Below are 26424 nucleotides of genomic sequence, written 5' to 3'. Positions count from 1 at the left end.
GTATTAAATAAATGGTAAATTTCCTGAGTGTTATAACGGTATTGTGGTGATGTAGGATAATGTCTTTTCTTTTGAGATACGTCTGCAGTATTTAGAGTTAATATGTCACGATGACTTCAGTCCACTCTCAAATGGTTGAGCAAATTTTATATATACAGAGAAAGATTTCTTGAATGTGACAAAATATTAGCAATCGATGGCAGGCATATGGGTATCTACTCTACTATTCTTTTTTAAAAATTGTTTTATTGAGGTCACATTGGCTTATAACATTGTGTAAATTTCAGTGTACATCATATTTCGGCTCCTGTATAGACTGCATCGTGTTCACCACCAAAAGTCTAGTTTCCATCCGTCACCATACATATGTGCTCCTATACCCCTTTTGCCCTCCCTACTCTACACTTCTTTCAACTTTTCCCAAGGTTTGAAAATTTGAGAAATAAAAAGTTGGGGGCAAATTGTGTCACGCCGGTTTTGCATAGGCGGATGGGGCGTCGGGGCCCTTTAAGATGGGCCCCGCCCCGCCCCCGGCCCGGCCCCGCCCAGGCCCCGCCCACTCCGGAAGGGCTCGGCCCAAGCCCCGCCCCGCCGCCCCGCCCCCGCGGCGGAGCGCGGTCACGTGAGCCGGCTGCGGCGCCAGCTCCGCGCCGTCATGGCGGCCCCGATGTCCGGCTCCGCGGGCGGCCGCCTGGCCCGGGCGCTGACGCGGGCGCTGGCGCTGGCCCTGGTGCTGGCGCTGCTGGTCGGGCTCTTCCTGAGCGGGCTGGCGGGCGCGGTCCCGACCCCGGGCGGCCGCGGGGGGCACGACGGGCCGCTCCCACCCGCCTCCCGCAGCCGCTCGGTGGTCCTGGACGCCGGGAGCGGCCAGCTGCGCCTGGTGGAGGGCCGCCACCCCGACGCCGTGGCCTGGGCCAACCTCACCAACGCCATCCGCGAGACCGGGTAAGGGCTGGCCCGACCCCGCGCGGGCCAGCCGCGCGTTTCTCTCTGCCCCCCGGACCCCCTGCCTCCCGGGGGGTTTCCCGCCTCTGAGGCTGCAGCACCGCCCTCTGGACCAGGTCCCTGTTGGGTGGAGGCTAACGTAGCATCCCTCAGCAAATGGGGACAAGTCCCTTGCCTTCAGCCAGGGGTGACAGTACCTGTGTTCCCCTAGAGACCACTTCCGGCCACCCTGGCCGCAGGACCTCCATCCGGATGGGGTGCCTGGCTGGTGGGAGGTACAGTAACTCCCATCCCCACGGAGGCGAGCCCCCGCCACGGACCACGGGTAGTGATGGCTTTCCAGGAGACTAACTCTGGCTTCCTTGTTTGTAACTTACCCCATGGGTACCAGCCCCCTGTCTCTGTTCCAGAACCAGGGCAGCAGGACTGAGCCTGGATTCCTGGTGGGTCTGCAAATGGAGGGTCCCTAAATTCACATAGACCCAGATAGTCTCACCCGGCTCTGCTGCTTCCTGCCCTCCTCGCTCCTGGTCCAGGGGAAGGTCGCTCGGCCAGATCCTTAGCATGGAGCCACATGCTCCAGTCTTGGCAGTCGTGATCACCGTGATTATTGCTGGGACCCAGGCTGTCACTCTGGTGTGTGACTCTCATCTAACGCCTCTGCCTGTCTGGGCTCTCATTTCCCCGTCTGTGACTCAGATTTTGAGGACTTGCTGTGGCTGGGCGGTTGGGTGGTGCTCCTCTCAGGTCTTGTACCCGGGCTTGTGCCCGTTCATTCACTCACTCACCTGGTGCGCTTGACTGTGGGGACACAGAGCTGAGCAAGGTCGGGGTCCCCACTCAGTGCCGGAAGGGAAACCCGAGTGAGTGGGAGCGGGGATGGTCTGTCTCAGAGCCTTGTCAGCAGGGCCCAGGCCCTGCATCCAGGCTGTGCTGGGGACCTTAGGGAACCCTGAGTCCCCCCACGTCCCATCCTGGGCTCATCCCAGTGCTTAGACTGTGCTGCCCCTCCAGCGGGCTTGGCCTCCTCCCTCGTCTGCCTCTGTCCAGTTTGCTGACATGCATTAATTCCTGCAGGTGTTGAGGAGACACAGGACACTGAGGATACCCCCATTCTGGTGCTTTATGGCACTTGGGAGGGTATCAGGTGGGAGATTGTGGGGAGAGGATTTGCTGCAGACACAGGAGCTGAGTGGGGCTAAGCTGGGAAGGCTCCCAGGGAGAGGAGGCCACAGGGTGGCCTGGTGTCTATGGAGGGAACCAGAGCTCTGTGACTCTGGGATCTGGTGACCCATTCTCTGCTGACTCACACATGGTTTTGGCCCTGCTTCATGGAGCTAAGGGGACATGACAGATCTCTGCCTGGATGCCAGCTAGGGGAGGAGGCCCAGAGGTGAGGCCCAGCATGTGGAGGAGGCTTTGGCCCCAGGAGGCCTCCACTGGGTTGTGTTGTTCTCACTTATGGAAAACAGAGACATGGAGAGAGGGCTTCCTTGATTGTGGCAGATGGAAAGTTCTTCCAGGTCCAGCTCCGCTGTGTGACTTTGGGCAACTCACTTCACCTCTCTGAGCCTGTTTCCTCACCGGAAGGTGGGGCTTGAAGGGAAATTCAGTGGGATCGCAGAAAGCCCCTGTTTATTTATTGCAGGAAGGAAGCAGTGAGAGAAAGGAGCAGGTGTCCTCTGCCCCCATTTTACAGTTGGGGAAACTGAGTCCTGAGACGTGAGCCCAGGTCTCTTCCACACTTCTCACTCTCACCTCACCCTTCTGGCATCTTTTCTGTCCGGTCTGTCATTCCTTCTTACACTCACATGCCCCTTTCTGTCTGAGGTTGACAGCACTTGGGGCTAGGAAGTAGGGAAGAAGAAAGACAGACATCCGGGGTGTCTTGTCGCCCGACCAGCAGAACCTCTGATCTGTGGGTGACTGTCTCATTTATTGAAGGCTGGAGGCCGGGGATGTGACTCCTCCGTTCACCTAGAATTGGGATCCTTCCTCCTTTCTGTCCCTCGGATTTCACTGCTGGGGATCCTGAGATTGTCAGGGTAGATTCCCCACCCCTCCCCCCATGGTCTCTCCTCTTTCCGTTGTGCTGTGTCTAATTTTGCAACGATACTCCCCATGTAGCCTGAAACATTTAGGATTTGGCGCTTGGGGATCAGAGATGCCCCGAGGCTGGGCCTGCGCCAGCCCGGCTCTGGCCTTGGTCCTGGGGAGGTTGAACCCTCCTGCCTTCCCTTTTCCTCCGTCCCTGACCTGATCCCCCGATGAGCTGTTTGCCCTAAATCACCGCAGAGTTGGGAGAGGTATTCGCTAATACCATTAAGAGGGAATTAACCTATTGGGAAGCCGGGAAACAACCCCAGTCCGCCCACCACCAAGCAGAAACCCAGCCCAGTAAAATGGATAAATATGACCCAGCTGTTTCTTTGAAAAGTCACAAAATATAAAGATGTACCATCGAGAATGAGACAGGAGTGACAGCCCAGATAAGGGGGGGCACCCCACGTGGTGGAGGGCATCCAGGGCAAGCTGTGCACTGACGGGGGTAGGGGGTGTGACCCCCTGCCCAGCTCACGTGAGTGGTCTGGCTTTTCCCAAACGTGGCCTCTTCTTTAGGCCCTGGAGGCGGCTGGGTCAGAGGCTTCAGCTGCCCCTGACATAAAATCACAGCGTGGCCCACAGACTTCCCAGGAAAAAAAAAAACAAAAAAAAGATTGGGGAAACAGATCCAGTGCTGCCAACTTTTTATTTTTGTCAAGCAAGTGCGTTAAAAACAAAGCAGAGCAATGTTTATCAACCTCAGTCAATTTTATCTCCTGGAAGATCAGCTATTGGAGAACCCACCAAGCAGAAAGGACATCTCTGGATACAGAGCAGACCAAGGAGCAAGTTTAGCTTTGGAAACACTCTCTTGTCAGTGGCTTTCTTTTGGCCGGGGACCGGGGTAGGGTTTCTGACGGCTGTCAGTCAGCAGAGCAGCGAGGGCTCCTAGAGGCGGGTTGCTGAGGTCCAGGCCTTCCCATTTTACAGGGTAGGAAGCCGAGGCTGAAGGGCCAAGGAAGGGTGGTAGGAGGCAGAGTTGCGGGTTTGCTCTCAGAGATCTGGGTCCAGGTCTCTGCCCCGACACTGTTACAGGTGGCCCTGGGCAGCTGCCTTATTGAGGGTGGTGACAACCTTGCAGGGTCTTTGAAAATATCTTTTGATTAGGGCTTAGGGCCTCCGGCCAGAGAGGGGTCCTCAGAGATCCCGGTAGCTTGGAGCCAAACCCCATGAATGGGAACCTCCCCCACCCCAGGTGTTCTGGAAAGACAGGCCGAAACCCACCTCTCTGGGTTATCTGAGGACTCAGGCAAAATGGATAAACCCCATCAAACTGGATCGCCTCAGTTGCCCTTGGGAATCAGGCAGCCTTCTCTTGAACGAGGGCACTAATTCCATAGTTGTGCTGCTGTGGCCTGGCGGGGTGGGGGGCTGTTGGCACTTTCCAGCCTTCCTTCTTCCTGCCCAGCTTGAAGGAGCCCCACTGCACTTCTCTTTTAAATTTCTGTGTTATAAAGGTAATGAACTTTTCATGGTAAAAATTGTAGCAGTTGAGAAAGGTGAGGTGGGATGTGGGAGGTAAACCCCCGTTCTTTCCTTCCGTATGTAACCACTGGTAGCTCTTTCTTCCAGAATTTTCTATGCATAAACAGGTGTAAACAGACACGCATACATATGTGTGTGTATAGGTATATATGTGTGTGTGTAATGCTTTTATCCGCGGGGTTATCCTGTGTCTACCATTTTTTTTGAATCTTTTTTTTTTGAACTTTGTCTCTGACGTCTTGTCAGCACTTGGCATTCCGCTGTGTGGTTCTAGAAACCCTTGGATGTGCGGATAGATTATTGTAGCAGGCCCCTGGTGATGGACGTTTCAGGAGGTTCCAGTTTTCCTGGGCTCTGGTGAAAAATGCTGCTGTGATCAGGAACCCTCAGACCCGTCTCTGAGGGCTGCGTGAGCGCCTGGTCACAGGCCGGGCTCCGGACTGCCGCCTGTCTCAACATAGCCTTGACTGAGCCCACCCCCCCGGAGGGGCAGCTTTGTACCGGGTGCCGTCTGGAGGAAGGCCGCTGGGCTCCGGGTTATAACCGCGTCTGAACAGCTTTTCTGGTCCCGTGTAGTTTGTGTCCAGCCTCCCTTGACTCCTGCGGCCTTTCATCATGAGGAGACCTGCATACTGGGCCCTATTATGATCTTCCTGCCATCACCAAACCTGCTGGGTCTCCCCAAACTCCCCTCTTGGATTCGTGGTGAGACAGATATTTAGTGAGCGTAAAACGTGTGTTGCCTCCTGGCCCACGCCATAGCAACCCTCTGAAGTGGGAGTCCCTGTGCCCATTTTACAGATGAGAAAGCTGAGGCCCAGAGAGGTTAAGCAATTTGCCCAAAGGTACACAGCCTGTAGAGATCTGGAGATTCAAACAAAGTCTGAGGGACCCACAAGCCCAGACTCTCTTTGTCCTCCACTCTCCTTGAGATTTAAAATCTTCATTCCAATCTCTTGTGTTTTTCTGTCCTTATCTGTGATTATATGAGTCATTAGCCCAAAGTTTGTGGCTCTCATCTTCCCTTGATAAGAACACTGCCCCGCGCCACACACCCACGCAAAACAAAACCCCACGAAACTCAGTTGAGTTAGAGGCTCAGAGCACATGCCCTGGAATCTCAGTCTCAGCTCCGTCCCTTATTTGCTGTGTGACCTTGGGCAAGTGACTTCACCTCTCTGAGCCTGGGTTCCTACATCTGTAAAGTTGGGAGAATAAAACCCATGTCATAGGGTCTTTGGGAGAATTTAGAGTGATAAGTAACCATGTGATGTGCTTAGCACAGTGCCTGGGGGCTGTTGTTATCTGCCGTAGCAGGGCTTCATTACCAGTCCCCACTGCTTGTCTTGTCTGCCTCAGCGTTCTTTGCTTTGGAGCATTCAGAGTTCAGGCTTCCTTCTTTTGCTTTTCCTCTTCTCTCTCCTCAGGGCAAGCTCCTACTTAAACGTCAAAACCCAAAGCAGCTGTCACCTCTTCTGTGAAGCCTTCCTAGATTTTACTCAGTAGCAGCAGGGGCATTCCTCCTCAGGGCGCCCTCTTGGCACTTTATTCCTTTTCTCATCGTAGCGGCTACCCTGTTATGTTGTTGTATGTTTACATGTCAGTCTCCCCTCTCCCCATTAGCTTTTTGAAGGCCGGGACTGAATGTCATTCATCCTTGTATACCCTCAGTGTCTGGCACCCAGTAGGCACTCAAAGAGCCTTGCTTGGCCAACGTATCAGCTGTGGGTATTCTGATAGTCGTTTCCTTTCCAGATCCTTCTCTAGGGCAGGGCTGTTCCTGTCCTGGTGCTCTTCCGTGGCTTTTTAGCCACCCTCCCCTGAGACAGTCTGGTCGAGCCGGCTCTCCATCTTGTAGCCTCTTCAAGGTCTCTTCAGTGTCTTCCTGTTGCCCTCATTTTCTTAATAGAAATTGCCTTAACAAGTGTTTTCCTCCTAGTTACGGAAGTCACCTGGTGGATATTTTTCTGTCCTTGGAGCGAGGATGAAATCCAGAACTGTAAAGCAAAAGATTGATAGATTTGGCTGCACAAAAGCGAAAACCTCAGTTTGGCAAAAACAAAAGCAAAAATCCATTAAAATGCAAACATATTTTCAATATTAGTGTCAAGCCAAGGGCTAATGTGTATATAGAGAATTTCACCAATCAATAAGAAAAGATAAAAAAAACACAATACAGAAAAATGGGGAAAGGCCAGGAGCCCAGGAACTGTAAATGATCACTAAAAATAAGAAAATATATGTAACTTAACTAAAGGATTATAATGCAAAAAATGCGATGGAACTTCTCCACCATCACCTTAGCAAAGATGAACAAGATTGATGGGAGTCATTTGAAGCAAGGGAGAGGCAGACGGGAGTTTGTACATTGTAGAAAGGCAGTGTAGACCTCACTGTGGCTCCAGGACTGGCAGCATTGACGTCACTGGGGGCCGGTTAGAAATACAGGGTCAACCCCAGACGTCCTGATGAGAATCTGCGTCCTACCAAGGTCTGTGACCTGGATGCACGTCAGAGTTGGAGAAGTGCTGCTTCCGAGGAGGAGTGGGAGCCGGCCCTCCAGAATTGAATCCTGGCTCTGCCCTGTGTGAGCTCTGTGACCTTTGGCAAGTGTATCAGCTAGTGTCGGGCAGCAGTGCTGTGTGACAAACCCCCCCCCCACCCCGCCCCGGGCCCAGGGGCTTAAAACAGCAACCATTTATCCTCATGGATCCACGGGGCAGCTGGGGCAGCTCTGCTTCGTGCTGTAGCTCTGGCTCCGTGTGGCTCTTGTACTCCTGGGCCCAGTGGGCTGGCCGTGGCATGTTCTTCTCACGCAATAGCAGAGGGACAGGAGGGCAAGGGGAGGCATGGAAGGCCTTTCAAAAGCTCATCTTATAACCGGCACATGGTCACTTCCACCCACAGCCCATTCGCCAAAGCAAGTCACATGACACTGCCAAGCACAAATGAAGGGGGTGGGGAAGGACACTTGGCTGTTGGTGGGAGGGACTGCGGAGTCACACACACAACAAAGGACGTGCATGTGTGTGGGGGGGCAGCACCAGTCTACCACAGGAATTATGTCACTCTGTGCCTTAATTTCCTCCTCCTCCCGACAATGGAGACGGTAATGGTGCCCACCTTGTGGGACTGTAGGTTGTCACGAGGATAAAATGAGTTAATTGTGATGAAAGTGACTAGAACAGTGCCTGGCCCAGAGGAACCCTTTAATAGATACGCTGTTATTGTGTGGGTAGGAATGAAGGTCAGTACAGCTTTTTGGGGAGGATGTTTGTCGATATCTATTCAAATTAAAAATACATGTGCCCTGGGCCAGCCCCAGTGGCCTAGTGGTTAAGTTCAGTGCGCTGCACTTCAGTGGCTGGGGTTTGGTTCCCGGACATGGACCTACACCACTTGTCAGTGGCTGTGCTGTGGTGGTGGCTCACATACGAAAAAATAGAGGAAGCTTGGCCACAGATGTTAGCTCAGGGCGAATCTTCTTCAGCAAAAAAAAAAATAAATCTATATATAGATATAGATATATATACACGTGCCCTTTGACCCAGCCATTCCTCTTTTAAGGGTTTATCCGGACAAGTGCACAAAGTCAGACAGACAGACATTCACGTGAACGGCAGGTCATCACTGTGTCATGTTTTATGATTAACACGGGAGCCGGCTGCGTGCCGAGCTGAGGCCGGCTCTGTGCCTGCCCCTGCGTTGACCACGTGTCCCCTCTCCTCCCCTCTAGGTGGGCCTTTCTGGAGCTGCGCACCGACGGCCGCTACAATGACAGCCTACAGGCCTACGCAGCAGGCGTGGTGGAGGCCGCCGTGTCTGAGGAGGTAAGGGCCTGATGGGGGAGCCCGGGGCTCCCACCTCCCCGCACCCACCGAACGTGTTCCCCAGGGAGCTGGAGGGTTCTGAGGTGTGTGCAGAGTGGGCGCCCCCGGCCCTCCTTCTAGTTCGGGAGAAAAGGCTCGCATGCATTCATTAAAAATTTACGCTAGGTACCATTTGATGCGTATAAAAGATACATAACGTTTTCCGGGTTCCGAAGCATGATAATAAAATCAGCACCCACACTGAAGCCTACAGTGTTACTGATATCATTGAAACCCCCTCCCAGCCCCATCCTCGTCTCCCTGACCCCCAGAGGCACCCACCGCCCTAAATGTGGTGACTATCGTGCCCTTACTTTCATTCATTCATTCATTCACTTATATATTGAGATAAAATTCACATGCCATAAAATTCTGCATTTTAAAATATACAATTCAGTGATTTTTCATATATTCATAAGGTTGTGCAACCATCACCACTATCCAATTCCAGGACATTCTCATCACCCCAAAAAGAAACTCTGTACCTGCTAGCAGTCACCTCTCTTTTTCCCCCTCACCCCAGCCCCAGGCAACCATTAATCTACTTTCTGTCTCTATGGATGTGCTTATTCTGGACATTTCTTGTAAATGGAATCGTACAATATGTGGCCTTTTGTGACTGCTTTCTTTCACTTAGCATCACCTTGTCAAGGTTCATCCATGTTCTGGTGTGGATCAGGACTTCATTCCTCTTTATGGCCGAATGATATTGCGTTGTGTGGTTAGACTGTTTTATTTTTCCATCATCGGTGGGTGGCCCTTGAGTTGTTTCCGCTCTCCCACTATTGTTAAACTAGTTTTACTACTCGTGATGTATCCTTAAACACGTTGTTTGTGGTTTTGCTTTACTTGATTTGGGCTTCATAAGCGGTAATCGTAAATTCCAGAAGCCAGACAGAATCGGAAGTGGCCAGGCCGTTGTGTGATGGCCGTTCTCCCCGCCGAGGGCGGGGGTGTGACGCCCACTTCGGACAGTAGTTTGGCTTTGACTTGTAGAGCTGACCATGTACCTGCCCTAGGACCCCGCGGCGCCGCTCCTCAGGTGTGCACCCAGGAGGGGACCCGAGGACAGGCATGAGGTGATGCGAGCAGCCCCAGGCGGGAGCCCCCAGCTGCGCCCCTCGGGTGGAGGGTGACCGGGTTGGGTGCAGTCACACAGTGCGGTCGGGTGGAGCGTGAGAAGGGCCGAGCATCGCGGGTGAGTCTGTGCTGCGTGATGGCGAGGGGGAGGAGCACGTGGCAGGCGACAGTGCAGAGTGTGGCATGGTCCTCGTGGACACCCAAATGCAGTTTTGGACGCCCTCCCGGCATGACTGGCGAGGTGCTCAGAAGCTGGGCCAGGACTGTTTCGGGTCCTCTGTGGGGAGTGAGACTTGATTCTCTCAAGGGGCACGTAGCCTGCCAGGGACCCCGAGGCAAGGCCTGAAGTGGCTGTCATGTAAGGAACCCCGGACACACGTGCTAGGCCCTCGCCCACGTGATCTCACTCAGCCACACGCCAGCCCCTGAGGGACACATGACCACCCCCTCTGAATGGGTGATGCTGAAGCTCAGGGAGGTGAAGCGACTTACCCAAGGTCACACAGCCAGTCAGCAGTGTTCAAACCCAGCTCTGTCTGACCAGTCTCTGCTTCTAAGCAGTTTTCTCTGCCGCCTCCCCCACTGGCCCGTGGCTTCGTGTGGGCAGTAGTCGTGTCCTGTCCCAGCTGTGTCCCCCGTACCTGGCCCAGAGCCTGGTATAGGACAGGTGCTTGGGAAATGCTTCTGGAAGTAGTGGAAGGCTGCATGGAGGAGGTGGCATCTTACCAGGGCCTCAAGGGATGAGAGAATTTGAATGTGTTTCAGGGAGATGGCGATGGAGCAGGGGTCCCTAAGCTGTCAATCTCGGGACAGTGGGTACTGCCGGGAATATTTGCAGTGTGGTGGGGGGTGTGGCCGGAAGTTACCCCAACCTTTGCCCAGTGAGGTCTGTGCTTTGGGAAATTACAAATCCACGTCTTTCTATGGGTTTAAATTGTGGCTCTTTGGTTCACTACCTGGGTGACCGTGGGTAAGTTACTGACCTGCCCGTGCCTCAGTTTCCTCGGCTGTAAAGTGGGGATGGTGATAATGGCACTTTCCTTGCAGAGTTGTCGTAAGGTTTGAATGTGTCAGTCGTATAAAGAGTGATATTAACGTTAGCTGTGGGCAACCGACACTTCTCTGTAGCACCAAGATCAGCAGACTTTCCTCCTCGTGCTAGACTGTCAGCTGGTGGTTTTGTGATCCCGGCCAGGCCCGGCTGATCTTGGCTGGACTCTCGATGCTTCTGCAGTGAGCTGGCAGGTCTGCTGGTGGCGCCGGCCTGGGATGGCCTCGGTCCTGTGTCTGGGGTGGCTCTCTGTCAGCTGGGGTGATGGGGACCACCGGGCTCACATGGTCATTCACCCTCCACAGGCTGGCCCAGGCTTGTTCACATGACATGGGGCGGGGAGGTGCGGAAGGCCTCTTGAGGGCTGGCTGACACCGGCACAGTCTCCTCTTGCCCCAGTGAGGCAGCAGTGCGTTCCCTGCTCTGTCCTCAGTGCCCGGGACAGGTGCTCAGAAGAATGGTAGTTGACTGGCTGATTGAATACACGTATTGATGGGGGTCTCCAGTAACCGAGGAGGCATAATCTAGGACACACTGAATGCTGGAGGCTTTCAAAGGAGGGAGATGTGCAGAGGCACTGGGCTCTGATGGGAGTAAGAGCTGGGTGGGCAAGAAGGGCCTTCGGGGAGAGGAACCAGCGTGGGCAGAGGTGCAGAGGTGGCTTCTCCAGGGCCCCGGCTCTTTGGAGACCCGGATGGGGGTGAGGACTCTGAGCCCGAGCGGGGAGCCAGCAGGGTCCTCAGGGAGAGAGCAGGCCGGCTGCCCCTCCCTGCCTCGCCCTCCCCCCACAGCTCATCTACATGCACTGGATGAACACCGTGGTGAATTACTGCGGCCCCTTCGAGTATGAAGTCGGCTACTGCGAGAGGCTCAGGGGCTTCCTGGAGGCCAACCTCGAGTGGATGCAGGAGGAGATGGAGTTGAACAAGGACTCTGCCTACTGGCACCAGGTGGGTGCCCGCCAGCCTCAGTGGGATGGGGTGGCGGGTGGGTCTGCTCGGGGACCTGCCACTATGGCCACTGCTGCCCTGCCAGCCAGCTGACCCGCCCGCCTCCCGCCTTCTTGGCCAACCCTGTGGTGTGTCCAGCTGCCCAGCCACCCTTATGTCCATCATTATCTCCGTCCCTCCTGGCCGACCTGCCACTCATCCATCTGTCCAGTCTCCACCTGTCCGCCCTTCCATCCACCCACTTGGTGGAACTCCAGCCATGCAGCCAGCCCATTCTGTCCTCCTCCTGTCAGAGAATCCCTGAAGACATGAATCAGCTGTGAGCACGCTGTCTTGGTTGCATACAGGGGAGAGGGCTTGACTGATGGATTACATCAGGTGCAGGTGAAAACAGTGTTTCTAGAAGCGAGAGAGGGAAAGGGGAGTACTAAAAAGCCCAGAAGTTTGGGCACAGTGAGTTTGTTTTCCTTTCCTCTGGTGAGCTGCTGAGCAGCCAGCGGCTGACAGAGAGGCCCAGGCAGGGTGCTCTGCCCATGGGCCGATGACCAGGTCATCAGGGAAGCCACTATTTATGGATTCCCTGAAACACCGCAAGAGGTTCACCGCAGAGGACGCACCGCAGGCGGCCTCTGGAAAATGGCTCAGTGTCCGTTAGCGCCTCCAGCTGGCCTAGGCCGCGTGTGCACCGTTTCCCTTAGAAATGCCTAGTTCCCTTAGAATTGCACCAATTCCCATAGAATTTCTCACTGTCCACTCACCCACCTACTCATACCCTTGCTAAAAAAGGCTTTCCTCCCCATCTACTCACTCATCCACACACCCACTCATCCACACACCCGTCCACACACCCGTCCACCCACCCACCCATCCACCCACCCATCCACCCACACACACGTCCACACACCCATCCACACACCTGCCCATCCACACACCCATCCATCCATCCACCCATCCACACACCTATCTACCCATCCACCCACCCATCCACACACCCATCCATCCATCCACCCATCCACGCACCTATCTACCCACCCACCCACCCACCCATCCACCCACCCATCCATCCACCTATCCACCCATCCATCCACCTATCCACCCATCCACACACCCATCCATCCATCCACCCATCCACACACCTATCTACCCATCCACCCACCCATCCACACACCCACCCATCCATCCACCCACCCATCCATCCATCCACCCATCCACACACCTATCTACCCATCCACCCACCCATCCACACACCCACCCACCCACCCACCCATCCATCCACACACCCATCCATCCATCCACTCATCCACACACCTATCTACCCACCCACCCACACACACATCCACCCATCCACCCATCCACCCACCCATCCATCCATCCACCCACCCATCCACCCATCCACACACCCATCCATCCACCCATCCACACACCCATCCATCCACCCACCCACCCATCCATCCATCTGTCCATCCATCCACTCATCCATCCACACACCCATCCATCTCTCGGTCCTGCGTGTCTGTCCATCCATCTATCCATCCATCTTACGGATGCTTACTAAGTGCCTAGTGTACGCCCGGCATAGGCCAAGGCCCTGTGGGGGATATTCCATGGCGACGGTACTCCGATACTCCGTGGTTACAGAACAATGACAGTGACAATAGGGAGAAGTCAGCCTCATGAGACAGGTGCCCTGAGGCAGCAGCTTTGCCAGTAGCTAAATGCAGAACAGGGAGCAGTCGACAGGGGGCCAGGGCAGGCTGGGAGGCTTCCTGGAGGAAGTGGCTTTGAGTAGGGGTCTTAAGTGGGGGTGATTTTGGATTGGCACAGAGTGGGGACATAAAGTTAATTGAAGGCAGGAGGGTATGGCATGGAGGGGAGGGTGGGTTAAGGCGGGGGCAGGGCTGGCTGGAGCCTGGAGGGTACACCTGGGCCTCTCCTGAGCTGTCTGGATCCCCAGGCCGGAGCCCTTCCCGCTGCAGGAGAAGGTGTGCGCCTGGGGGCCAGGCCTCACCCTCCCTCTGCCCCTGCCCTCTGCCCCTGCCCTAGGTGCGGCTGAGCCTCCTGCAGCTGAAAGGCCTGGAGGACAGCTATGAAGGCACTGTGACCTTTCCGACCGGGAGGTTCACCATCAAACCCTTGGGGTTCCTGTAAGTGCCGCCCCAGAGTGGACAGGGCAGGGAAAGGGCCACGCACTGCGCAGCCAGACAGCCCTGGGCTCTGGTGCTGCCTCTGTCACTTCCTGGCCACATGGCCTCACCTGTCACCTGAGCTCCCAGAGCCTCGCTTCCTCCTCTGTGAGACGGGCGTGTGGTGGCACTCATGGCAGCGCGGTGACCCTCTGGCACCCCGGCTCTCCTCAGCCTCTTGCAGATTGCTGGGGACCTGGAAGACTTGGAGCCAGCCCTGAATAAGACCAAGACCAGGCACACTGTGGGCTCTGGCTCCTGCTCCGCGCTCATCAAGCTGCTGCCTGGACAGAGTGACCTCCTGGTGGCCCACAACACCTGGAACTCCTACCAGAACATGCTGCGTGTCATCAAGAAGTACTGGTTCCAGTTCCACGCGGGCCCCCAAGGTGGGTGGGTGTGGGTGTGGGCGTGTCTGTGGGCGCACAGGGGCAGGGCGGTACCGGGACATGTGAGCCTTGGCCCTGTGCACACTGGGGTCACTGTAGGGCATTCTAAGAGCTCATCCTATTTTTATCATGTTGATTTCCTTTTGGTGTTTATTTCACAAGGTATATCAGTTAGCTACTGCTGCATAACAAATCACCCCAAATTTAAAACCACAAAAGCTTAGGACACACCTGTTTATTTTTGCTCCCATGTCTGTGGGTCAGCTGGTGGCTTGGTGATCCTGGGCCAGGCCTGCTGATCTTTGCTGGGCTCACGGACGCTTCTGCTGTCAGCTGAGGCGAGCTGGCTGACCTAGGATGGCCTCATTCACGTGTCTGGGGGTGGCTGTCAGCTGGGCCATGGGGCAGCTGGTCTTTCGTCGTCCCACAGGCTAGCTCAGGCTTGTTCCTGTGACACCTGGGCAGCCAGTGTGGGAGGCCTCTTGAGGGCTGGTTGAAACGGGCACAGCATTCTGTTGCTCAGAGCAAGTCAAGTGACCGGGTCAGATTCGAGAGGTGGGGAATAGACCCACCATCTGATGGAAGGAACTGGAGGGTCACGTTACAGATGGTGTGCGTGCTCAGGAAGAATTACAGCCATTTTTGTGAACAGTCACCTACACGAGGAATGCATGAATACATTCTTCCTGTCAAATGTGAAAGCTTTGCAGCTAAGGCCCCCGTACCCCAAAGTGCCCCCCACTGACCCTGGCCCCAGTGTCAACCCCAGAGGTAGCCGCTGCCGAACGTTTGCAGTGCCTCCTTCTTGGCCAAACTTAAAACTTAGTGTTGCCAGGAGTTGGCAAGAGAGTGGGGAAGTGCATACCCTCCCCACTGCTAATGGGAATATGGGTTGGCATGGCCACTCTGAAGAGGAACCCCGCCGGTGTCGAATAAAATTCAAAATCTGTCACTCCCGCCATCCAGCCATTCTCGGCTCAGATCTGTCCGTAGGGAAACTTTTCAGTTTCTGCACGGATCCTGTGTACTAGGATGTCAATCGCAGCCATGGTTTGGAAACAATCTAATGCCCATTAATTTAAATTTAAGTAAACTTGGAAATTGACGTTTGTGCAGAAAAGCGTGCACATCGTAAGTGTATAGCTGGAATTTTTGCACACTGAACACACCTGTGTGTAGCACCCGGCTTGAGAAACAGAACATTCCCAGCCCCCAGAAGCTCCTCTCGTGTTCCTGTCCAGGGCCTCTCCTCACCCCAGCGTCATCTCTGTCCTGACGGCGTGGATTCGGTTTGCCTGACTCGGAATGTTCTGTTGGGTGGAAACAGGCTGCATGTGCTCATTAGCCTCTGACTTCTTTCGCTCAGCGTGATGTCTGGGAGACTCACCCACATTGTTGTCTGTAGCCGTGGCCCCATCGTCCTCATGCTATATATCCACGAACATTTAATATCTTTAAAAAAACCTGTGTGTGGGGCCAGCCCCGTGGCTTAGCGGTTGGGTGTTGCACGCTCCACTACTGGCAGCCTGGGTTTGGATCCCGGGCGCGCACTGACGCACCGCTCGTCCGGCCATGCTGAGGCCGCGTCCCACATACAGCAACTAGAAGGATGTGCAACTATGACATACAGCTATCTGCTGGGGCTTTGGGGAGAAAAAGGGAAAAAAAGGAGGAGGATTGGCAATAGATGTTAGCTCAGGGCTGGTCTTCCTCAGCAAAAAGAGGAGGATTGGCGTGGATGTTAGCTCAGGGCTGATCTTCCTCATGAAAAAAAAAACAAAAAGAAAACCTGTGTGAGTCATACACGTATGTTATAGAAAATTGGAAAATACAGCAAAACACACACAGTGAAAATCGCTTGAACACCCCACACCCCACAAGAGAGAATTTCTGTGAACATTTGGTTATTTTTTTTCTAGACTTTTAAAAAATGGACCTCAATTTTCCATTCGTTTCAGTTTGCTTTTATTATACTAATAATACTTGAATACATTCTCGCCGCCACAAACTCCACAATAGAGATGGAGAGAGGCATCTCCCTTGATGCTCTCCTCCCAAATTCCAGATGCCTCCACACCCAGACACTGCTGTTGCCGTTTTGGTTTGGATCCATGTATGTGTTTTTATATGGACCTTTTGTGTAGTTAATAGACTTTATTTTTTAGAAAAGTTTCAGGGTTACAGGTAAATTGAGTGGATAGTACAGCGAGTCCCCATATCCCCCCTCCCTGTATTAGTAACGTGTTATGTTAGTGTGGTACCCCTGTTACAATTGATGAACCAACATTGATACGTTGTTATCAACCGAAGTCCATCGTGTACATTCGAGTTCACTCCTTGAGTAGCATAGTTTTATGGATTTTGACAAATGCGCAAAAAGACATGTATCTACCATGACAGTATTAAACAGAAGAGTTTCACTGCCCCAAAAAGTTTGCTTTCTGGTTTTTTAAACATGAATAAGACCATGCCCTTTGGATTGTTTGCAACTTGCTCCTTTTGTTCTACAGCTGGCCTTGGAGAATTTTTGATATTGCCATGTTTGGGCCACCTTTTAAAAGCTGAATGTTAAACTTTAGTCCCCAGTTGACGATTTGGGCCATTTCCAGGTCTTTGCTGTTTCAAACAGTGCTGCAGCGAGGAAGTGGACCCCCAGAGGTGTTTCCTAGTGGAAACCCTAGGTTAAGAGATGGGCATAATGAAAATGTTAATCTCTAGATAGATACAGTCAAATTGCCTCCAAAAATGGTTGGGCCAGTTTACACTTCTGCCCCACCAGTCTACGAGCGTGTCTACTGTCCCCTCCACTTTGGCAGTACTGGGTGTTATGGTTCATTTCAATGTTTGCCATTCTGATGGGTGATAGGTGACATCCCAGACTAAGTCTTGTTTTTTTTGTTGTTGTTGGTATTAACTTATTGATGGATAGCTTAATTACACATTTAGGGTGTATAATTTGATGGGTGTGGACAAACATATGCAGTCATGTAACCACCACTCAATGAAGATAGGGAACATTTCCATCATCCCAGGAAGTCCCCTGAGCTTTTGTCTCACCCGTCTTCCCAGGCAGCCACCCTTCTGATTTCTTTCCCATTATGTTAGTTTTGCCTGGTCTAGAACTTCATATAAACCTGCATTAAGTTTTAAAAATTTCTGGTTGTAGTTTTTATTTATTTGTATTATTGAGGTAAAATTCACATGACATAAAATTAACCATTTTAAAGTGAACAGTTCATGGGCTGGCCCCGTGGCTTAGGTTAAGTGCGCGCGCTCCGCTACTGGCGGCCCGGGTTCGGATCCCGGGCGCGCACTGACGCACCGCTTCTCTGGCCATGCTGAGGCCGCGTCCCACATACAGCAACTAGAAGGATGTGCAGCTGTGACATGCAACTATCTACTGGGGCTTTGGGGGGGAAAAAAAGGAGGAGGATTGGCAGTAGATGTTAGCTCAGAGCTGGTCTTCCTCAGCAAAAAGAGGAGGATTAGCGTGGATGTTAGCTCAGGGCTGATCTTCCTCACAAAAAAAAAAAAAAGAGAGAGAGAAATGTGTCAGTGGAAAAAAAAATTAAAAAAAAAATAAAGTGAACAGTTCAGTGGCATTTAGTACATTCACAGTGTTGTATAACTCCCACCTCTATCTCATTCCAAAACATTTTCATCACCCCAAAAGGAAACTGGTACCCGTGAAGTAATCACTCCCTACTGCCCCCGCCCAGCCCCTGACAACCACTAATCTGCTTTCTGTCTCCGTAGATTTACCTGTTCTGGGCACTTCATATAAATGGAATCATACGATAATGGTTTTCTTGTGACTGGCTTCTTTCTCTTAGCATCATGTTTTCAAGGCTTATCCATGTTGTAGCAGGTGTCAGGATTTCCTTCCTTTTTTGGCTGAATCATAGTCCATTGGCTGGGTAGACTACCATTTGTTTATCCATTCATCCACTGATGGATGTTTAGGCTATTTTCACCTTTTGGCTCCCACACTAATTTTTAATAATTAAAATAATGACTTAAGTAATATGTGTTCCCTGTGAAAAATATCATAGAGCACAAAGAAGGAATAAAAATCACTTGTAATCTGCCTGTCCTGTGCCCCTGAAGAAGCACCATTGATGTTGGTGGTCTTCCCTTCCAGGTTCAGCTGTTTAGTTCTGACTTTGCCCTTTTTACTTGTACCTGTTAGTTAGTTATGCAGAAATGGTTCCTTCACTGCATCCCCTCAGATGCCCTCACCCCTCCCCTAGAACCCCGTGCACCTGAAGCCCATCCCTGGACAAGTCCCGGTCTGGGTAGATGGTGCCCTTGATTGTAGGCCTCCCGCATGCCCGCTGTTGTGCTAGAAGCTCTTCACCACTGTGACCTTGTGAATTAAATCCTTACGCCTGCCCGAGGTCAGGGGAGGGATGGTTATTCCCACTTTGCAGATGAGGAGACTGAGGCTCAGGAAGGCTAAGTGACTTGCCGTAGACCCAGCAGTTACTGGGGGCTGAGCTGGGCTTCTACCCGGGTCTCCTTCCGCCAGAGTCTGTGCTCTCATATGATCCACCAATCCCCTTTCCAGATATTTTTCCAAAGGAAATGAAAACAGGATTTCAAGGAGATGTCTGCAAACTCATATTCATTACAGCTTTATTCACCATAGCCAGGCTATAGAAGCAACCTGAGTATCCATCGATGGATGAATGGATAAAGAAGATGTGACATGTGTATATGGTGGAATCTTATTCAGCCTTAAAAAAGAAGGAAATTCTGCCATTTTGGTCAACATGGATGAAGCTGGAGGGCATTATGCTAAGTGCAACAAGCCAGACAGAGAAAGACAAATACTGTATGATCTCACTTAGATGTGGAGTCTAAAAGAGTCAAACTCATCGGAGAGAGCAGAGTGGTTACCGGGGGCTGAGGGGAGAGGAAATGGGGAGATATTGGTCAAAGGGCACAAAGTTTCCATTATGAGATGAAGAAGTTCTGGGGATCTAATGTACGGCATTATGGTTAACAATAGTGTTGTGTATACTTGAAATTTGCTAAGAGAATAGATCGTAAGTGTTGTCACCACACACAAAAATGATAACTATTTGAGGTGATGGATGCATTAATTAGCTTGATTCTGGTCATTCCACAATGTGTATGTATATCAAATCACGTTGTACACGTTAAATATAGACCATTTTTATTTGTGAATTATACCTCAATAAAGCTGGAAGGCAAAACCCAAAGAAACAAAACCCGTGTTCTCAGACTTCTGGGTATTGCCCTCTGAATTATCTTTTTTATGATAAATTTTGCAATTAACAAAAGTACTAGTAAACAAAATATGTATAAATATATATGTGTGTAAATATATATATGCTTTTTATTTTAATTCTTTTTGCTACTGGCTTTCCTTTTTACACACACGTGCGTGCACACACACACACACACACACACACATATATGTCAAATGCCTGCTTTGCTAGGTATCAGAAAGGATGGAGGGGACCTTCCTCCGAGGCTGCTGCTCCCCGCCTGGACACTCCCAAGCCTCGTTGGGTGGGGGTGCGGGGCCCCACGTGGGCTTGTCTGACCTGCACCCCGGCCTCGCTCTCCCCACACAGAGGACTCTCCCCTGGCTCCTGGCAACAGGCTGGTCTTCTCGTCCTACCCAGGCACCATCTTCTCCGGCGACGACTTCTACATCCTGGGCAGTGGGCTGGTGAGTCGGCTCTCCTGTCTCCGTTCTCCCCAGGGCTGCTTTTCCCCTGCAGCTCTGGCCCAGCAGGGTGTGTCTGATTGGCCAGCTGTCGCTGGGTATTCTGGTGACCTACCTTGCTGTGCGTAGGAGCCGGGGCACAGCGGGGATGAGGTGGACACAGCCCCCACTCCATCCCAGGGCCGAGGCAGCGGGGGGCTTGTTCAGTGTAGATTCCCAGGTCTCACCCACTGCAGCCGGCCTGGGCCTCTGCATTGTAACGCAGCTCCTCAGAAATCGCTGGTTTGGGCCCTTTTCAAACATCGTTGATCTGCATGGCCTCATGTTGTTTTTATGTTTTTAGGATAAGCCGTTCCTCTCCCCGCATGACCTCGCTCTTTCTCACACTGCCTTCCCTTTTGTTTTCCACAAAACCCCTCTAACTGGGCCAGGTTTTCTGAATAATGTTGTTTATAGTGTGTTGTTTTTATCGGTTTTCCTGGCTGAGGTCCAGACGCGTTTAGAGGTCTGTTCCTGGCACCCAGGCCGAGGCAGCGGCCCTGTGATTGCCGGGGCAACGCTGCAGAGGAGACAAAACACGGCGTCAAAGAAAGCCCTTGGCGCAGAAGCTGCCAGTTCCCTGGGGAGGGGAGGGCTCTTTCCTTGCCTGTTAGTTTTTTCGAGGAGTGTGGGATTTAGTCCCCTTGGATGTGGACAGAGGCCTGTGAGGGCCAGGCAGTGGGTGGGGGACACCCGGCTGCAGTCTGGGGTGGGAAGAGGAGAGTGAAGCCAGGGGAAGGACGGTTGAAGTGGTTTAATCCAGTTACCCGGAAAGTGTCTGGGCAGGAAATTTACCTTCCATCCGCGTCCTTAACTGTGCCACAGACCCCTGGGCAGGTGGGGAGCTGTGAATCTCTTCCCAGAATAACGTTTTCAGGTGTGTAAACCAAAATATGTGGGCTCATAAAGGAAACCAATTATAATGAAATGCGTTTATGGAAATATTATATAGGGAAACTGTAATATGATAGTTGTCGTGCTTTATTAGCACATGAAGCAGGAAGATCTGGTAGCGGGTGTGCTACCTGCCGTAATTTGGAAGTAACAAGGAGCGTAACGATATTCTGAGATGTGGGGGGAGAACGTCTTTGATTCTGTTGGTGGCAGTCTCGGGCACCGCGGATGCCACTGTGGCGTGTCACCTGTGTTGGCAACGGAAGGAGAGGCTGAATTGCAGTGTGACGTTAGGAGAATAAAGCTGTCATGTTCCCCCTCCGAGTCTGCAGACTCCCGAGTGCTGCCCCAGAGAGGGGAGAGAGGAAGCTGCCCTCCAGGGCTTTGGAGGCCGTGCGGGTCCCAATCCTGGCGATGGCTTTGGCTGCTAAGAGCCGCTGGTGGAGGGACAAGGAAGGAACAGAGTGGAGGGGTGGAGAAAGCTGCTTCTACCTGGGCCTTGCTGGTGAGAGGCTTGTTTTGCCGGGTCGTCTTTTAAACATCACATTTGTGGCTACTGCTATCTTGTAGCTGTTTTCCATTTTGTGTAGAGAAGGAAGAAACACGCTCATATCCTGCTGTAGGGGAACGAGCACTAGTTTAAGAGTTTGGGGATCAAATCTAGGCTCATCCACTTACCAGCTGTGACCTTTGGTAAGCTTCTTCAGGCCTCAGTTTACCTTTCAGTAAGAAGGGGCACTGACAGCCGTGCTGCTTTCCCGGGAGGGCTATGAGTTCATTGAGATTGTGGTAGTCAGCAGGCTGACAGCCTCAAGCCACCCAACTTTCCCTGCAAAACTGCAGGAAAGTGGTCGAAATGGGATGTTATCTTTCAGAGGAAAGAGTAGGGGGATTGGGTCCATAGGAGCAGCACTGCAGGCTCCCCAGGGCAGAGCTGGATACATGATCATGAATCCCCCTCAGTGCTCATCCAAGGAACGAGCGAGGAACATTTAAACCAGGACATGAGGTTTTAAAAACCTGTAAATAGGCAACGTATGAACCATGACTGATGCAGCACCGCCACTTGGTGGCAGCGTGCCCTGGTAGTAAGTCAGGTGGCCCTTCCGTGCAGTGCCTCCTCGGCTCTCCCACAGGTGACTCTGGAGACCACCCTTGGCAACAGGAACGCGGCCCTGTGGAAGTACGTGCAGCCCAAGGACTGTGTGCTGGAATGGGTGCGCAACATCGTGGCCAACCGCTTGGCTGTGGACGGGGACAGCTGGGCAGACATCTTCAAGAGGTTCAACAGTGGCACGTGAGTTGGCTCCTGTGGCACACCCTCTCCAAGCCCTCTCACGGGTTCTCCCTGGAGCTGGAAGGAGTCCTCAAGTCCCCTCCTGTGTTTTGTACGTGGGGAAACTGAGGCTCAGGGAAGGAGAGGACTTGCCTCTCTCCTGCAGGCTCCTCTACCCAGGAAAGGTCTCCAGAGGAAAGACAGGAAGAGAGCTTGGAAGTTGAGAGCTCTGGGGACAGTGGGAGGGCCGTCTGGTAAGGTGGGACGTGGGTGGATGGGGGCCTGTGAACCAGAGACCCTGCAACTGGCTAGTGCGAGGTCTCAGTGTCAGGCTGGAGAATTGATTCCGGTGAGCACAAGGGAGCCACTGACTCCTCTGGAGCAGGGTTTGAGGACACAGTATCACAGGCTGCAGTCTCAGAGTGACAGTCGGGTGCCAGGACACCCCCAGGCCACCTGTGCCCCAGGACTCCTGGCTATGTGGAGCCCTGGGGGCGGGGGAGGCTGGGGCAGGGCCCGGGCTGTGTTCAGTCCTCTCCTTGGGCCCGGCAGGTACAACAACCAGTGGATGATCGTGGACTACAAGGCGTTTGTGCCCGGCGGGCCCAGCCCTGGGAGCAGGGTGCTCACCATCCTGGAGCAGATCCCGTGAGTGCCCTGCGGAAGGGGGAACTGCCTGGCCAAGCGCCTGGAGGCGTGCTGAACAGGGCGGGAGGGGAATCTAAGGAGGCGAGGCTGGAGAGAAGGCAGCCCCCACTGGGGCTCAAGATGCAGGACGTAACCTATCTCCAGGCAGTGGGGAGCCATCGGGGACCCTTGAGCAGGGTGGTGCCCACAGGAGTCCTTTTCTCCCCACTCCTGCCCCGTCTCTCTTCTCCGTTCAGGGGCATGGTGGTGGTGGCTGACAAGACCTCGGAACTCTACCAGAAGACCTACTGGGCCAGCTACAACATACCGTACGTCCCCCCTGGTGTCTGCCCCACCCTTGCTCAGCTCTCCGTCCTGGTGGGGGTCCTTCCTCAGGTGACTCTTTAAGCCCACGGAGCAGAGAAACCCACCCACCCTGTTCTTTGCCAGGAAAGCCCTGACAGTTTAGGGTAGAGTTGTGGGCTGTCAGTGTCCGTATGGCCCCCTGGTCTGCACCCACAGCAGGGGGTGGGGTGGCCAGGCTTGGGTGCCGACCCTGCCACGGCTCCCCAGCGGGATCTGCTTTAACGGGGCTTCACAGCCGTCCCCTCTCGATGCCCGCTGTGCTTTTCCTGGGTTCTCTCAGTCGATCTTACAACCACGTGGTGGCTCTGGCTCCCGTCCCATTCCACAGATGAGGAAACTGAGGCCCCGAGAGAAGGCCTGACCTTCCCACGCTTCCCTAGGTGGTCAGCGGTGAAGTCAGGATTTGAACCCATGTCTCTCGGACCCCAAAGCCCAACCTTGGTCACCCCACCAAGCCACCCCCAGCCCAAACAAGACATCACTGTCGCCGTCCTGACTGTCGTGGTCATTAGTGATCGTGTTCTGGCGTGGTGGCCCCTCCGCCTCCCTGGCCACGGCCACGCCAGGTAAGGTCAGAGGGGGATGAGAGTGACCATCCTTGTCCCCAGCAGGTCCTTCGAGAGTGTGTTCAACGCCAGCGGGCTGCAGGCCCTTGTGGCCCAGTATGGGGACTGGTTCTCCTACGACGGGAGCCCCCGGGCCCAGATCTTCCGGCGGAACCAGTCGCTGGTGCACGACCTGGACTCCATGATGCGGCTCATGAGGTGCGCGGGAGTGTGAGCCCGGGGTCGCGGAGGCTCTCTGTGGGCTTCGCTGTCCCTCCTCTGAAGCTCCCGGCAGCCCGGGGTGGGCAGGGGTGAGACGTGTGGCAGCCGGTCTGGCAGTACCATGGTGGCGCCCGGCGTGGCCTGTTGCCGTCCTCGTGTTACAGGGGAGTGACACCTGTGCTGGGCAGTGTGCTTGGTACCAGAGCAGCAGGCACAGAACGTGTCCCCACTGTCCTCGGGGCGCCCCTGCCTCGTGGGAGACGCAAACATGCACTGAGTCCTCACGCCGATGTGCCTGTGTAGCTAGGACCGTCTGAGTCCCAACAAACACTGTAAAGGGACATGACGGGGCCTCTAGCCTGGCTCGGGGTGGGAACCCAGAGGGGCTGCCTGCGCGGGATCTGAGGACGAGTGTGGGGTGACGGGTGAGGGGATGGGAGGGGCCACGCACACTGGAAGCTGGTGGCTGTGTTAAGGGCCGCTGCCGCGGGACGTGTGGTTCCCTCTCGGCTTCCCGTTCCCAGCACGGCTGATGTCCCCTCCCTTCCCGCATCAGGTACAATGACTTCCTGCATGACCCCCTGTCCCTGTGCAAAGCCTGCAACCCCCAGCCCAACGGAGAGAACGCCATCTCGGCCCGCTCCGACCTCAACCCGGCCAACGGCTCCTACCCGTTCCAGGCCCTGCGCCAGCGCTCCCACGGGGGCATCGACGTGAAGGTGCCACCCAGCCCGGGCCCCAGGCTGCGGGTGGGCGGGGTCACCATCACCGCGGGGAGGGGCGGTGAAGCCTGGGGTAAAGCAGATGGCAGGGCAGCAGTCAGGGTCACAGCTGGGCTGTGGCTGGGCTCAGGGCCCCCTGGGTTGGGGAGTCCGGAACCCCTCCCGGGCTGGCGCTCAGCAACCTGCTCTGCCCCGCCCCAGGTGACCAGCATGGCGCTGGCCAAGGCCTTCCGCCTGCTGGCGGTCAGTGGCCCCACGTGGGACCAGGTGCCCCCGTTCCAGTGGAGCGCCTCGCCCTTCAGCGGCCTGCTGCACATGGGCCAGCCTGACCTCTGGAAGTTCCTGCCCGTGGAGGTCTGGTGGGACTGAGGCTCCATCTCTGCTCTGCTGCCTTCTGCCTCTGCTGAGCCCCCAGGGCCACCCGCTCCAGCCCCGCCCTGACCTCCTGCCAGCCCCCTCCATGGGCTCGCTCCTGCTGTGCCCGGACCTGGGACCTGGCTCTGCCAGGTTCAACTCCCGTCTGGGCCGGCTCCTCCTGGGTGGGGCACGGAGCCCGGTGGGTCCAGAACTGACTGTGTGTCCCCCTAAGTGGGTGAGCCATCCTTGCCTCCCTCTGTCTCTCTGCCTCTCTCTGCCTCTCTCTCTGCATTGCTGTCTCTGCTCTCCCTGATTCTCTCTCTCTTCTACCTGGGGGCCCCTTCCTCATGCTGCCCCTCCTGAGGGCTCGGGAGGGGTCCTGGATCAGGTTCTGGGGCCCCAGTGGGGCAGGAGGGGCCTCTTCTGGTCCCTACCTCCAGCGTCATTGCTGCCCGTCACTCTGGAGCTTGTGGGATCTCAGCCCCTGAGACTCAGACATCACCTCCCAGCCCCAGCCCCTCTGCTCCCTCGGGAAGCAGCCCCCTGGTTTCTCCTGGGCAACCTCTTGAGGACGGAAGCTTGAAAACAAACAAAAACCAAAGTTTCTGGTGACTTGTGGCTGGAGGGGCCCTAGTGTCCTCTCTCCAGAGGCAGGCAGGAGTGTCAGCCCCCACGCACCAGCCTCGTGCCCCGGCCCCCCACCCTGGGCTGCCCCTGGCCTAAGGGCAGGACCCTCAGCTTCCCCGCTGTAGGAGCCAAATTGCAGGCTGTGCCGCCATTAAAAAGAGAGAGGCTGTGGCCTGTGCTGTGCTCTCTGGGGCAGTGGGGAAGGCTGGGACGGCGCCTTTCTCCTCTTGGGTGTGGGTTCTGCACCGTCTGTCCATGCGTCCTCCTGTCATCCTTCTGTGTGTCCATCTATCCATTCGTTCATCTGCCAACCCACCCACTCTGTCCTTCTGCAGAGTTACCCACCCATCCATCCATTTTCCAGCCACCCATCTATCCATCTGTCGTCCATTTACCACCCATCTACCCATCCATATCCGTCCGTCCGTCCGTCCATCCATATGTTTATGGGTCCTGTTCTAGGGCCCTATTAACTACCAAGACCTTCCCAAGTCCTACTCTGGGGTCCAGATCAACACAAAACAGAATCCCTCCCCGTCTGATCTTACCCAGAGCCCACACTGGAGACAAGACTCACCCGGTGCTGTGTGCTTGGGTAGAGGAAACACAGCCCTGGAGTCAGAGATCTGGGTTCGAATCCCATCTCCACCACTAGCCATGGGACTCAAGCTCTCTGAGCCTCAGTTACCTGACCTGTAAAATGGGGCAGTGACGTGAGCGGCACTTCCCCGGGGGTGTGGTGCGGATTTGCTGTGATGGTGGCTGTGCGCAGCCCCACAGGGCCCCACTCAGCATTCATTCATTAGCAAGTGTTTGTGGGCCATGTCGGACATGCCAGGCTCTGTGTAAGGTCCTGGGGATACCTTATAACAAAAGGCACAAAAGTCCCTGCTTTTGGGGAGACAGTTAACAAAATAAACACCAAGTGTGTAAGATGCCGGTAAATGCTCTGGAGAAAATACACAGTGCTGTCCCAGGGGTGAGAGTGGTTCTCAG

The 26424-nt window shown here is 54.3% G+C and overlaps 1 protein-coding gene across 1 annotated transcript; it reads left to right on the top strand.

Annotated features, from left to right (window-relative positions):
- Positions 1-638: 638 nt before the first annotated feature.
- On the top strand, positions 639-26373 carry PLBD2 (phospholipase B domain containing 2). The gene is made up of 12 exons (XM_004429952.3): positions 639-945; positions 8270-8363; positions 11325-11483; positions 13527-13627; positions 13841-14055; positions 19659-19756; positions 21823-21983; positions 22515-22610; positions 22847-22918; positions 23567-23719; positions 24279-24441; positions 24646-26373. The coding sequence occupies exons 1-12, from the start codon at positions 656-658 to the stop codon at positions 24811-24813; spliced, it is 1770 nt and encodes a 589-aa protein (XP_004430009.2). The 5' UTR covers positions 639-655; the 3' UTR covers positions 24814-26373.
- Positions 26374-26424: the final 51 nt, after the last annotated feature.

Source organism: Ceratotherium simum, chromosome 35 (genome assembly GCF_057802395.1).
Source record: "Ceratotherium simum simum isolate JZ-2026a chromosome 35, ASM5780239v1, whole genome shotgun sequence".
NCBI classification, from domain to species: Eukaryota; Metazoa; Chordata; class Mammalia; order Perissodactyla; family Rhinocerotidae; genus Ceratotherium; species Ceratotherium simum.
This window is presented reverse-complemented; position numbering and strand designations above follow the sequence as displayed.